General features: G+C 37.1%; 2 protein-coding genes across 5 annotated transcripts in view; both read left to right on the top strand.

Annotated features, from left to right (window-relative positions):
• Window positions 1-661: 661 nt before the first annotated feature.
• LOC107554045 (casein kinase I-like) lies at window positions 662-6,399 on the top strand. Of its 3 annotated transcripts, XM_016236413.1 has the most exons (12): window positions 662-743; window positions 867-928; window positions 1,520-1,625; window positions 1,714-1,824; window positions 1,909-2,057; window positions 2,731-2,959; window positions 3,051-3,221; window positions 3,310-3,458; window positions 3,551-3,749; window positions 3,918-4,054; window positions 4,136-4,205; window positions 5,330-6,398. In XM_016236413.1, exons 3-11 carry the CDS (start codon window positions 1,550-1,552, stop codon window positions 4,166-4,168), a joined length of 1,254 nt encoding a protein of 417 aa, XP_016091899.1. In that variant the 5' UTR covers window positions 662-743; window positions 867-928; window positions 1,520-1,549; the 3' UTR covers window positions 4,169-4,205; window positions 5,330-6,398. The 3 variants fall into 3 exon arrangements, with proteins under 3 accessions (XP_016091899.1, XP_016091898.1, XP_016091897.1); XM_016236412.1 differs by having other exon boundaries at window positions 662-928; window positions 1,529-1,625; window positions 5,330-6,399; XM_016236411.1 differs by having other exon boundaries at window positions 662-928.
• A 449-nt stretch (window positions 6,400-6,848) lies between these two features.
• LOC107554044 (transmembrane protein 184B-like) overlaps window positions 6,849-14,460 on the top strand; it is a 13,361-nt gene continuing 5,749 nt past the window's right edge. For both annotated transcript variants that reach the window (XM_016236410.1, XM_016236409.1), the window contains exons 1-7: window positions 6,849-7,219; window positions 8,589-8,810; window positions 8,892-9,057; window positions 11,301-11,391; window positions 11,889-11,964; window positions 12,061-12,152; window positions 12,266-12,435. In XM_016236410.1, the coding sequence (XP_016091896.1) occupies window positions 7,211-7,219; window positions 8,589-8,810; window positions 8,892-9,057; window positions 11,301-11,391; window positions 11,889-11,964; window positions 12,061-12,152; window positions 12,266-12,435 (826 nt within the window). In that variant the 5' untranslated portion in view covers window positions 6,849-7,210. The remainder of the gene's footprint in view (window positions 7,220-8,588; window positions 8,811-8,891; window positions 9,058-11,300; window positions 11,392-11,888; window positions 11,965-12,060; window positions 12,153-12,265; window positions 12,436-14,460) is intronic.

Genomic DNA, 14,460 nt, shown 5'->3' with positions numbered 1-14,460 from the left:
TTTAGAGCTTGCCATAACAATGAAAATAGATATTCTTTATAAAAATGCCCATAGTGTTATTTATAAATGTACATGACTTTGCCGTTCTAGAATATCCATATCCAGGTTCTATAGCCAGGTTTTCCAAGACAATGAGAACCCCGGTTATTCAAAGAAAAAAACGTGAGTAAACTTGCAATCAACTGAAGGCATTCATACTGAAACATGAAACATGCCAAAAACATGCTCAAAAAAAAAAAAAAAGAAAAGTGAGTAAACTCACTTTTTGGACTGTCTTGTGGTTTATTTTGCAATAATGACTGAATGTTCATTATCCCAGTTATTACACGGCTACCTACCAAACGAGCAAATACGTAAAATATTACTTTGTTTTAATAAATTGAAATGATTTGAAATAAAAATATATTTTTACGTACATAAAACACGTTTTAAAATAAGTTACCAGAGTAAGGTTATCAAAATCAGTTTCTTAAACCGCAATAAATATATATATATTTTAAATAGTACATCTTTACCATATGACTTTTATTTTTTAGAATAATATAGAAAAGACTGTTTCGCTGAATAAACGGAGCGTTGTAGTTCGTCGCTTGCGTGCAGTGTGTCACGTCAATGTGGATGAAGCGCGCGGCCCCTTGAAGTGATCCGGGTCCTTCCGCTAGTTTGTGAATGACATCATTTCTGTGAGAAGTGCGCTGGGATACAAACAAGGGAGGCTGCTGCTCGCTAGCCCGCTAATGCAAGTAGGTCAATCCAGGTGCTGAAAAATGAAATCAAGGATTTAAAAATCTGAGGAGGAAAGCAGTGGTTGGAATTACATTTGTGATGAGACGTTTAAAATTACGCTTGCACTCTTCGCTGTCCAGGGTCCTGTCTTACAAGCGCAAGCCTGTCGACCAGCCTCACTTTTCCACCACCCTCACGTTAGGTAAGAAAGATCCTGTTCCTGTTTAAAGGTCATATCAGGACAAGCGTCTCTAGGATTCATTTAGCTGTCCTGAATAAATGTAAATGTCAGCACTATGAACAGTTCGTGAAATCTCGGGATCAACATGGTCTTGGGTGCGGCTGCTACAAAATTGGCTGAAAATCGCAGAAGACACACGTCTTGTGTGTTTAATTATGCAAACGCCATAAAACACTCACGAAAACGGGTCATTTTCAGTAGATTCCTTCTTCTAACGCTTATAGCTTGCACATTGATAATCGCGATGGTGCATAAGAGTAAATATTAACCTGTTCGTTGCAAGTTCGTAGGAATTGAACAGCAACTGTGTTCGGATCACATCACATGACTCAAATGTCAGATGTTAGATGCATGACTGCCAGTGATGACTGGCAGTTCCAGCTTTTTTAAAAATGTATTTTTGATCTGAAATGTGAATTAATCTGAGCTGGTGAGAATCATGGAAGGAATGCTGAAGTGAGCATCCTATTCACATCTGCTGTGTGCTGAAATGCAGGTCTGTAATTGTTTGAGACTAATGTATTTGATCTAAATCATACTGATATTTTGTAGGTCTCTAAGGTTGCTTTTAGGGAAGGAATCATGGAGTTACGTGTTGGGAGTAAATACCGTCTTGGGCGAAAGATTGGAAGTGGCTCCTTTGGTGATATTTACTTGGGTAAAAAGTATATTATTTATACAAATTGGCTACTGATGTAGATTTCATGGAAGTGTTGTGTCCTGATGTTGTAAAAAAAATCTTTCAGGTGCAAACATCACGTCAGGAGAGGAGGTAGCCATTAAACTGGAGAGTGTGAAGACTAAACATCCACAGTTACATATTGAGAGCAAGTTCTATAAGATGATGCAAGGTGGAGGTGAGAACTGATTTCCTTCGGTTTTCTTTTTGATGCTGCGAATGGGTTTCAAGACATGTCTCTTCAATCCTCTTTCAAACTTAGTGGGTATTCCCGCAATCAAATGGTGTGGTGCTGAAGGGGACTACAATGTCATGGTGATGGAGCTCCTGGGTCCAAGCTTGGAAGACCTGTTCAACTTCTGCTCAAGGAAATTCACACTTAAAACAGTCCTCCTGCTGGCAGACCAGATGGTAATTGCATTGAAAGTATATAAACAAGATATTATTGCTCATACTTGGGGTTAGTTATTTTAACAACCCCTTGTCTTACACTCTTTTTGCTACAGACACGACACTTTGTGTCTTATCGAGGGGAGCGTTGTATTACTTTTATAAGTGATAAGACTTGGTGGAGAAAATGGGCAAAAATCCTATAGCTTTATATTGAAAGAGGGACCTGAGCCATATCTAGGGATCGGAATATCATAAAGATTTGTAAACAACCACCCAGAATACCGCATAGTAACACGCTCAAAACTCCAAAAATATCATAGCAATTTTATAGCAATGCCATGGCAACTGTCTTCATAAATGAATTCTATCTTCATAAATAAATTCTAGGGTCGTAAATGCAGGTTTTTACTATATAAAAAGACAATATAAAATGTATATAAGTTTATAGAAAGTTATATAGTCATATATTATCGTTTGAATAGCCTGGCTGCAGAATTAAATTTTTTACTTGTATAATGGAAGGGAATATTCATAAGAAAAGCTATATAAAATCTCCTCAATAAAACAGATTGTAAATATGTAGTGCTAAAACATAATATTAACCCAGAAAAAATAGAATTAGTAAAAATGTATATAAATATAGATATTATACATTTGAGATTTAAATTTGTTTCTTGTTTATTTTTTCCAGATTAGCCGAATCGAGTACATCCACTCCAAGAACTTCATTCACAGAGACATTAAACCTGATAATTTCCTGATGGGGCTTGGCAAGAAGGGAAACCTGGTCTACATCATAGACTTTGGCTTGGCCAAGAAGTATCGTGACGCCCGCACACATCAGCACATCCCCTATCGTGAGAATAAGAACTTGACTGGCACTGCCCGCTATGCCTCCATTAACACTCACTTGGGCATTGGTAAGGGCACCAGAGGGCCACTGAAATGCATTCTGTTGATAAAAATGGACTCTTTATTTTGGGTTATTCTAAATTTACCTTGTTTCCACAGAGCAATCTCGACGGGATGATCTCGAGTCCCTTGGCTATGTTCTTATGTATTTTAACTTGGGTTCTCTGCCTTGGCAAGGCCTTAAAGCGGCCACAAAAAGACAAAAGTATGAGCGAATCAGTGAGAAAAAGATGTCAACCCCCATTGAGGTTCTTTGCAAGGGCTATCCATGTGAGTTGATGCGACTTGATCAGCTAGAAAATCATATGAAATTAAATTTCTCATTTAACTCTAATCTCTTTTTTTAATACATCTCCAGCCGAATTTTCAAACTACATGAACTTCTGCCGCTCTCTCCGGTTTGATGACAAACCTGACTACTCCTACCTGAGACAGCTGTTCAGGAATCTTTTCCACAGACAGGGATTTTCATACGACTATGTGTTTGACTGGAACATGCTGAAATTTGTATGCTTTTTAAACATTTTGCATTATTTATTGCAGTGCAGTTCAAATGTGCATTATATTGCTCACTTTGTGGGTTTTTCTGACTGTGTCAGGGCTCCAGCAGGACAGCAGAAGATAAAGAGAAGGAGCAGAGGGGAGAGGGAGAGGAGAGGGATGAGAGGACCGGAGGTGGACCGCCGGGTTCTGCGGCTCGTGCTGTGCCTTCTGGCCCCAACCTCCCGGCCCCTAACAGGGTGCGCAACGGCCCAGACCCCCCCAGCTCAACACCTGCCTCCCGTGTGCCACAGTCTGGTAAGTCTGAGGATGACCGGAGGTGTTATTGATGTCTGTTCTATTTATGAGCTGGTTATTTATGAAGTATGTGGTTTCTCTTCCTTATTAAACCGCACCCGCCTGACCTTCTGTGCTGTTGGTTATTGAAATCAGCACTTACAACTTACCTGTTGATTTGTCTCTCAGGGAACGGATCTCCAAGAGCAGGCCGAGGAGCTGAGCGGGAAAGGAGAGTGTGTTTACGGCTGCACCGCGGTGCTCCTGCCAATGCCTCCCCTGACCTCCCTCTCCGTCACGATCAGATCCGCATAACTCCCCCACAGGTTTCCTTTCACGTACTGGTTATTTACTTAATTCCCTGATATTTGTTTTTGTTCTGACCTTTCTCTGTCTCTCTCACACAGGTCAGCGTTCCTTTCGAACACATGGGGAAATGAGCTCTGCAAGTTCTCTGTCATTTACTGTTTTTAGGAGGTTAGTGATTTTTTGTGTGGATCTTTTCGTTTATCCACAAATGCACTGAAATGCAATTCATACACATAATGACTTCTCATACACACAATACACCTCTTATATGATGTGCATGGTTTTAATTGCTGAATTTTAAAATTAATCTGGATATTTTTGAGCGTTATGTTATGTCAGGGAGATACAACTGGTCCTGATATCATAATAAAGAAAAAAAACATTACGTTTTTGGCAAAATCTCTTATTATTTCTTAAAAATATCAGTAAGGCAGTTATAATTTAATTATATAAATATAAAAAAATTGTCCACCAGATCAAAGTGATATGATACGACCAACATACAGAAACGTGTGGAGAAAAAAAAAAACATAAAACAGGAAATGACATCAGAGAGATGACCCCTGCAGATCCTCATAATTGTTTGTCAAGTTCAATATGTCTATCAATGTGACATTTTATGACGGTTAGAATAGGGTTAGGGATGGTTAGTTCAGTGATACAACCCCTTAAAAGTTTTGATATGTATGAATTAATAATTCATGATTAAATATTCATTAACGATGCATTAAATTGATCAAAAGTGACAGTAAAGATATATAATGTTACAAAAGTTTTATTTCATATTCTGTTCTTTTGAACTAACTATTCAAAGATTTTTATTTTTTTTTAAGTATCACGGTTTCCACAAAATATTAAGAAGCACAACTGTCTTCAACATTAATAATATTAAGAAATGTTTCTTGAGCACCAAATCAGCATTAGAATAATTTCTGAAGGATCATGCGACACTGAAGACTGGCGTAATGGTTACTGAAAGTTAAGCTTTGCCGGGAATAAATTACATTTGAAAATAAATTAAAACTGAAAAGTTATTTTAAATAATATGTCACTATAGTACTGTTTTTACTGTATTTGTGATCAAATAAATAGGCTTCTTTCAAAAACATGTAAAAATCTCCAAATTTTAATGATAGTATATGTTAGATTTTTCTTTATCTCGAACCTGCCTATTTGACTCAGTTACTATACTGCATAATAAATAGGTTTCAGTATTTGAAAAGTACAATTTTTCCAACATTCTAATATAATTAACTTGTTGCTAAATTGTTTACATTTGCTTCATTTTGCAGGATTACAACAGACAACTCCCCTAAAGCATTTATATTCATCTTTCTATGTAAAACGGGAGTGTGACAGAGGCAAGATCAGAAAGAAAGGAACCACATTTTTGTAATGGACAAAGTGCTCCCCCGTCCTCACGCACTGCAGGTTGTTTCTGTTGGAATGAGACATCGAAGATACAGACGCATGTGGACAGTGGATAGATACAGTTTAACGAGGATCGCAAGACTCAAGGCTCAAACAGTGAAAGTGGAAAAGATAATTTTTACCTGCGGCCTGATGAAGGTTCTGGTTTGTTCTATTTTTTCTGAAATGCCGGGAAAAAGAAGGACTTGCTTGTTGGATTGTAAAGTTAAAATTTAATATTGATAGAGTGTAACAAATGTATCCTTGCACAAAAAGTGTTGTATGTTGACACCTTACTGACGTATGAGGTTTCGTGGAACCATCTTTTCCATTTTAAGTATGAAATACGCAAAAGTTAAGAATTTCCAAGAATGTTGTTTCCAGCCAAACTGGTGTTTGGGGCTGTAGACAACACTGAATGGATATTTCAAGATTGCACATTGAACAGATGACGTTTGAATTGTTGGAGATATTGATATAAATATGGGCTGTAGTGAACTAACCTAAAGATCAATTTGAGCATTATTAAAGGCCTGAATTCCACTCTTACAATTACACAGCTGAACAATGTGGTGTAAATTGACATTAGCCATGACAACCTCATTTATAAATAAACACACCTATCAACAGTATAATTGTTTCAGCTTACTGAACCTTGTGAACTTATTTAACTATTTTAAACACTAAGCATTTTTGCACAGCTGGTGTAATAACTCACGACTAAAGGTGTTTAATTCCAGTTTGCCCCTTTGAAAGGATTATTAATCGATTATTAAAATTGCGTTGGTTGTCTTATAAATCAAGATCACAATACATGTAAACATTGAAAAAAAGTGCTATGTAACACTTTACATGTACGTAAACGTGAAAAGTGGGGAAACAGACACATTTTGTAACTGAATTGATTCACATAAAAGTACATTTCAAAGTGTTGTTGCATGAAATGAAACGAAGTAAAAGAAAAACAAAAACATATTTATGCATCTATTCTTGGATTATAATTCCCTTTTCCCAACAACTGCCTTATAGTAAGTAAATATATACAATCTTAATTACTAATACAAATTTGCAAGTTTGCAACTTGCAATCGAGACTTGTTGAGCAGCTGAGAAATTCTGACATACAATTAAAAAAAGGAATAATGTACATGTAATGTTCCTTTTTTAGGAAAAATGTACATGAGCTCATTCAGTTAGGAATCAATTTGGATCAAATGAGTAAATACTATTTATTAAACAATACGAAGTATTTATTTTGATTTATCTGTATGATTCTAGCAAACGACGTTCAGTATTACATAATTCTTAAAAATGCATTATTTACTGTAAATTGCGTCGCTGGAGTAATGACTTTTATTTTGAAGTTTCTAAAGCTACAGCCCATTTTAGAAAAAAAGCCGCGTCTTGTTGTAGCAGACTTCACAGCCGCTTTCCACTTTTTATCCCCGTTAAACTAATCCGCAAGAGATTTTATTCAACAGCAAGGGGAGAATAAGGAACTGACTTTCAACAGCAGTCCACCTAAGATTGTACATAAAGTCCTTTAGCACAGTCGTGAATACACTGTAAGCGGTTTAAAGACGTGGTGAATTACTACATGGGAACAAATATAAAAGGACGGAGCGCAGATTTTCCAGCAGATATCAACGACGCTGGAATATAAACATGGATGACGGGCAGCAGCGATGGCTTTGAAGAATTAAGGCCGAATTGCTTCTCGTTTGTTTTCCTTTGTGCACGGCAAATGGTTTTAAATCTACGTTTATGTTATTGGTAAGTTGCTCGTTTATCTAGTCTGTAGATATTTTGTTTCCTTACTAATTTTAGGGCGAACTTCAACTATGTGACCCAACTAAATTTATGATGCTCTTCCAAATAAGGTCAACGTATAACACGAAAAGTGAACGCTGAATACATTCAACATATGATTTACGGTTCCCTCAACAATTAAAACTGTGTAATTTACTGACCCCTTATGTTGATTCAGACCTATATGACTTTTTTTTTCTCTCGCCAGAGTGGACCATTTTGTCTTTTCTTCAATACAATGAACATGAATGACTCCGAATGTCATAACATCTTCCAATGAACACAAAAGTAAAGAACGTTTTACAGGTTTCGATAACATTAGAGTGAGTAAATATGACCAAACATTAAAGTACCTGGTCAAAAAACCATGACTTTAGCTTTAAGTTGGTGTAAACCGTGAAGATGGCCACTTTTAATAAGATGTGAGATACACACTAAGATGCTGAGACATATGGATCAGCATAATTTCCCGTTCTTCATACTTCATACTTCATAAAAATTAAATCCACAATTTCTGCAAACCTAATTTGTCCTTGACCCTTTTTAAAAGTTTTAGTTACAGTTAGTGTTTATGTACAGTGTGACCCTTATTCATGTCTGAAAACTGCCACACGTCTTAATTTTTGTTTCAAGTATTTTAGAAATTATGTAAACAGATGTGCAACTAGTTTTCATACAGTGCAAATCATTGTAGAACATGTCTAGAAAATTATTAGCTAAAAATATTCATGCCATTTCATTGAAGTCAGCATGAAATGAAAAGTCAACCTATCTATTTTCTAAATGCATATTATTAATCCTATGGTGAATGATTCATCCATGCATATGTTTCATGAAAAAGTTGAACTTGTAATTTTTAATCAAAATATTATAAATCAATCTTCCAGTGAAACCATAGACTTCTCTCTTGTGATGTTTGCCGGACTTCTACAATTGTTTAGTCTGCTTAAACCCTGACCCTTTCTTACAATTGACCTCAAATTCGCATTCAGATTTGCCTCCATCCAATCAACAAATGATGTTAGAACCCTACTATTTTTTTCATTTACCCATTTTACCCGGATGTGCATCACAATATCAAGAAAAGATCTGTTACTACTTCCGTTTCATTGCGACTTTAATCTCTGGCTGAATTTAGTTTCATTTCTTTGCTTGCCCACATTATCTTGCACCATCTTACTGTGAAATGATTCGTGGTGACGTCATACTGTTTCACACTCCTCTTTCCTTTCCTCTTGATTCGTTTTCATGGCATCACATTTCTACTTTACACACCCTTCTTCAGCATGTTTGATCCCCACTGATTTTAACATCCCAATCTCTATTGCCACAGCTTTTGAGACGTGACGTGCCATTGTCTGTTCATTTTGGGGAGGAAGTTGTCGGGATGGCTCCTGGTTCGCTAGCCACAATGGCCCCCACTGGGCCCAACATCTCCTGGCTCCCAGAAGCTCCTCTGCTCACTCCAGAGCAGCCCATTTTCCTCATGACGACTACGGCCCAGGCAGTGTCAGGCTTCTTTGTGTGGACGGCACTTCTACTCACCTGCCACCAAGTAAACAATCCCTAAACCAGCTGGGCCTGAGAATCAAAACTCGTCAGTGTATTTCAATGTGTTTGTCTTTGTTTTTTGCAGATCTACATGCATTTGCGTTACTACAGCTCTCCCAAAGAGCAGAGGCACATAGTGCGCATCCTTTTCATCGTACCCATCTACGCCTTTGACTCCTGGCTCAGCCTTCTCTTCTTTACCAATGACCAGTACTATGTGTACTTCGACACAGTCAGGGATTGCTATGAGGGTAGGCTTTCTTTTCAGCTTTAAACAAGACACCTTTGGGGCCCGTTTAATAGCCATCTCCTGCTAGAGCAGCTCTCTGGATCTGTAGTCAGCTGGGATTTCCAGAAGCAATTGTTGCGTAGTAACCATGTTTATCGCACATAAGTGGAGCGGATGCACATGGATAAACTAATAATCCAGGTGCTCGTTTGACACCAGACTAGTACAGTGCAGGGTTACTATTGAACTAAAACTAAAATCATTTTCATTACTTAAACTTTAACTGAAATGTAATATATAAAAAAAACTAACTTAAACTTAAAACGACATTTTAAAGCTAAATTTTATTTCAGCTAGCTGCCAATGCCAAATTTCTTATTTTTGTAAGTAAAACCTAAACTATATATATTTACTCAGTGCAACTTATAACATCCAAGGGAAAGATATAACACCAACATGTCAGGAAAAAAATAAAAACAGAATCACTGAGTTGGAAAACGGATCACCCCCTTGTGTCAGTATTTTGTTGAACCACCTTTTGCTTTAATTACAGCCTTTAGTCTGTTGGAATATGCCTCTACTAACTATGTTGGTGTTCTGTCTTTCACTTGGATGTTATAAGTAGCACTGAGTAAATACAGCTGAATAAAACAAAAAAATTCAGGCTGCAAAGCAACAAAAAATGGAATAAAAATGGAACACAACAAAATTACAAAAAAATGTAAAATGTTCCATGTGTTTGGAGGGGGAGGGTTCGGTAAACTGTCATTCACACTAACTAGACCTTCAGCTACACTGCTGTCTGTCTCTCGACTCGGCAGCAGCAAAGAGCAGCTGTGGCTGTGATCACCCCCTTGTGTCAGTATTTTGTTGAACCACCTTTTGCTTTAATTACAGCCTTTAGTCTGTTGGAATATGCCTCTACTAACTATGTTGGTGTTCTGTCTTTCACTTGGATGTTATAAGTAGCACTGAGTAAATACAGCTGAATAAAACAAAAAAATTCAGGCTGCAAAGCAACAAAAAATGGAATAAAAATGGAACACAACAAAATTACAAAAAAATATAAAAATGTGTTCCATGTGTTTGGAGGGGGAGGGTTCGGTAAACTGTCATTCACACTAACTAGACCTTCAGCTGCACTGCTGTCTGTCTCTCGACTCGGCAGCAGCAAAGAGCAGCTGTGGCTGCTGGGTGCACATGCTATATATAGAGCTGAGCTCCAACCTCCACTGCCACACATACACTACTCCACAGAGCATGGGAGAAGGATAAATTAACACCCACTGGGGATGCTGGGAACCAAGTTTCAGACTGTTTTGTGTGATTTTATAGAGCGCAACAGTTAGGTTCTGGAAGTGAAAATCCTGTTCATTTTCTACAGTACATAAAGATAAAGATTTTAGATTATAACATTGGAAATGTTTCATAACAGTACTTTTGTGAATTTGATCCACACTTGATAATGAAAACAACAAAATATTATTATTATAATTTACATTAAAAATGTGCTAATAGTAGCTGGCTAGGTTATTATTTTTTAAAGAAATGTATTTTTTTATTCAGATAGGATGTGTTAAAATTGATCAAAATTGACAGAAAATACATTTATAATGTTGTGATATAATGTAATATATTTCTACTTAAAATAAATGTACACCGTAATCAAATATATTCAAATAGAAAGCAGTTATTTTAAATTGTAATGATATTTTACAATATTACTGTTTTTACTGTATTTCTAATAAATAAGCATAAAAGACATCTTTCAAAAATCGTCTCATCTCCCCAAACGTTTGAAGGGTAGTGTACTTTATTACATCAAATCAAAGTTCGTAATGGTGTGATTCATCTTGGATCTGGTTGGTTCGGTTCGTGCCTTAGTATTCTTCATTGAAGAAGTTTCTGAAATCCTTATGAAGAAAATGACTGGTAAAAATGACAAGACTGCTGAAAATCTATGTAATTTTTGTGGCCAGACCATCACGAGGGATATTTTGCCACGCACCACTGTATTGTTTAGCAAAAGTCTTTTGTAGGTGTTTGGTGAAACACTGATGATGATGATGGGATTTAGTCAGAAAGGTCTGCTGTGCTTGACTGCCAGTGCCACCGCATGAGATTAAATTATTGAGGTTTACTACCAAATGTGTTTTTTTATGAGAAGACTCAAAAGAAATCACCAGACTTGAATCTCTGTTTTTGTATCACCCACGTAAAATAAAGATATAATTTCAGTGCTAATTCAATCCATCTTTTTTGCAGCATTTGTGATCTATAACTTCTTGAGCCTGTGTTATGAATACCTTGGAGGAGAGAGCGCTATCATGGCTGAGATCAGAGGAAAACCTATTGAGTGAGTGTCATATTCCAGTCATTCTTTTGTGTGAGAATTTTTCAATGAATTCCTCAAATCAATGGTCTTATTGATATTTGATGAGACTGCAGGTGTATTTGTTAAGGGCGTGTTTATACTTTTGCAGGTTTGGTTAGATTAAAATGAACTGCGATTGCTCTGTTAGTGTGGCTCATTTGAAGAAATATGAACGCTGCCATTCGAACTTTGGTGGGCCGAGACTGAGACCTCCTGCCACTGTTTTGACACCTTTACATATTTTAGAAACTGCATGTACACACATGAAACAAACGCATTTAGCCCAGCACGCAGAATGCGACCGTATCCTTATGCCTTTTGTTTTGTATCTTTAGGTTTGTGTTAAAAATGACAATGTGAACGCTAAGCGAACCAGGTCTAAATGTATCATTTTCTTTTTGGTCCGAACCAAAGGAACTGAACTACAAGTGTAAACACCCCTTGTATATTTATGTGAAACCGATCTTGTTTTGTTGCAGGTCCAGCTGTATTTACGGAACATGTTGTCTTTGGGGCAAGACCTACTCCATTGGCTTCCTTCGATTTTGCAAACAGGTTTGCTTTTTGATCACCTTGAGGAATCCTTGTTTCTATTTATTTTTATGTTTTCAGATATTTCTTGAGTAATTTGTTTGTTTATTCATTTCGCAGGCCACTTTACAGTTCTGTGTAATAAAACCCCTGATGGCCATGATTACGGTCATCCTGCAGGCCTTTGGGAAATACCGTGATGGGGATTTCAAGTATGTGCTTCTCATGTGATCTCTGATCTGTGGCTATGATTTACCCTAATACTCCAGATTTAAAGTTTCAAAACTGAATTGTTGATTTTAGAATTATGTTTCGGATCCCACAGTGTCGCTAGTGGTTACCTGTACGTGACCATCATCTACAACATCTCAGTCAGCCTGTCTCTCTACGCTCTTTTCCTGTTCTACTTCGCCACCCGAGACCTCCTCAGCCCCTACAGGCCAATGCTCAAGTTCTTCATGGTCAAATCGGTCATCTTCCTCTCCTTCTGGCAAGGTAAGATCTACTGCTAAAGAAATATTAAAGTCAACATGAAATAGAAATTGACCCCGTTTAGATTAAAACACGGCCTGAGTCTTATTGTGCACCAGGGCCGTGCACAGACCTTTTCAGGGGCATGTGCTGAAACTGAAAAAGCCCCCCCCCTTTTTTACTGGTCACATCTTAATGATAAGCGGAGAGTATAGAATACTACATTCAAAAATTAGCTAGCTAGCAAATACATGCATATTAACATCGTAAACATTAACCATGCTGTGAGTGTGACCATATATAATATGATTTAAATGTTAATAAATTAAGTGAATCAGCAGATAGCCATCATAAATCAAAGAAGAATTTTCTTAGAAATATATTTTACCTATAGCTGACGAGGAACACTCAGTCGCTTTGTGTCAAACTCAAATGCAGTTATGGCCGGGTTTTTGAACCGCGAATGTGTGTGCAAATGTGCAACTTGTCCATCATTAAAACGGCAGCATCACATTACGTTTTGATCAACAGGTTACAAAGTTTGTTGTAGATATATGGGCGCTCCTGTTGTAAAATACGTTTGGCCAAAATGTCATTTGATAAAAGATGAAAGGCTACTGTATGCACAGGCTATTTAAGTGTAGGCTATTGGCTATGACTAATTTAGATGGCAAACGCCCTCTCTCCGCAGGTCCGGTCTCAAGACCTCAAATGCATAAAACATGAGCCTTTATACAGTAGACATACTAGTGTTTCTTGCGTAAAGACAACGCTGTACTTATACAAACAAGAAGATATTTATTTACCTTGCAAGACGTTCAGCTGCTCTGCTGTGGAACTTCAGTTCACTGCACTCAGTCAGTCAAGACAGGGGGTGGAGTTATGAGGTTTGACTGACAGTTTGAGCGAATCCAACAAGATTGAGTCACAAACTCTTTTTAATATCTTTCATTCGCTAAATATATTTGTAAAACAGACAGACAGACGTAAAGTGTGACCAATAGCATTGATTTATTGAAGAAGAACAAAAAAAAAAAAAAGGGCCACTTCGGAGTGTAAGGACAAAAAGGGCATGTGCTCTGCACAGGTTGAGCCCTACCTGTGCACGTGCCTGATTTGCACATTTCATCAGTCTACATTATTCTTAAAACAAAAAAATCGTAATCATTTATTTTCATCAAAACCTGCTCCACTCCTCAAATAACTTTTTTTTCTTCAGTTGACGTCAATAGGTGTTTATGTTGCCCAATTATTGTTTTTGGCTTCTTATTGTATTTCAGTTCTTCATGGATAAAACCAAGTCCTGCTTTTTTTCTTCTTGTTGAATATTCTCTGAAATGCATTGTATATTGTGAATGCAGGTTCATGTTGACTTTTTAAAGGGGTCATATGATGCTATTTTAAAGATCATTATTTTGTGTATTTGGTGTAACAGAATATGTTGACATGCTTTAATGTTCAAAAAACACATTACAGGGTGTCCGCGGGTCCTTAAAAAGTCTTAAAATGTCTTAAATAACGTTTTCCTAATATAAGGCCTTAAAATGTCTTAAATTCGGATTCGATGGTTCTTAATTATTTTTGGTCTCATTACCTCTAAAATATCTTAAGTCTGATGGACCTAATGACTTTACAATCATTGGACAGACCGAAGATTTTTTCTTCCCGCGGTAAATTACTGCGTCATCAGAGAGAATTGCAGTAAGTTAGCAGAATACAGAATACAAGCTCGCGCTGCTGAGGCTCACTCTGTTTGTCTCGAGACTTCAGAACAAATGAGCGTGACCGCACACATAAACTCAGACGAAACACACTGAGGTAAAAATTCAAAATGTTTAGTTTATTCATAACATGATACAGTTAAATAACACCATGACAAGTGAGCTATTTTACTCAATATTCTCACGACGCAAAAAAACAAACAAACTTTCAAAACACCTACAGCTCTGCCTGATCACTGCATGATTCAGTCTATTAAAATACATTCAGAATGATCACAAATTCAAGACATGGGGGCAGAAAATGTGTATATTTATACTCAAGTTCACA

Source organism: Sinocyclocheilus grahami, unplaced genomic scaffold, assembly GCF_001515645.1.
Source record: "Sinocyclocheilus grahami isolate Dianchi unplaced genomic scaffold, SAMN03320097.WGS_v1.1 scaffold490.1, whole genome shotgun sequence".
Lineage (NCBI taxonomy): Eukaryota > Metazoa > Chordata > Actinopteri > Cypriniformes > Cyprinidae > Sinocyclocheilus > Sinocyclocheilus grahami.
This window is presented reverse-complemented; position numbering and strand designations above follow the sequence as displayed.

Excerpts from the sequence above, each read along its gene's own strand:
- LOC107554045 (XM_016236412.1), top strand. The coding sequence starts at position 1,550 with ATGGAGTTACGTGTTGGGAGTAAATACCGTCTTGGGCGAAAGATTGGA. Across the intron at positions 1,626-1,713 it reads CTTTGGTGATATTTACTTGG|GTGCAAACATCACGTCAGGA; the intron begins GTAAAAAGTATA and ends AAAATCTTTCAG. Across the intron at positions 2,960-3,050 it reads TAACACTCACTTGGGCATTG|AGCAATCTCGACGGGATGAT; the intron begins GTAAGGGCACCA and ends TTGTTTCCACAG.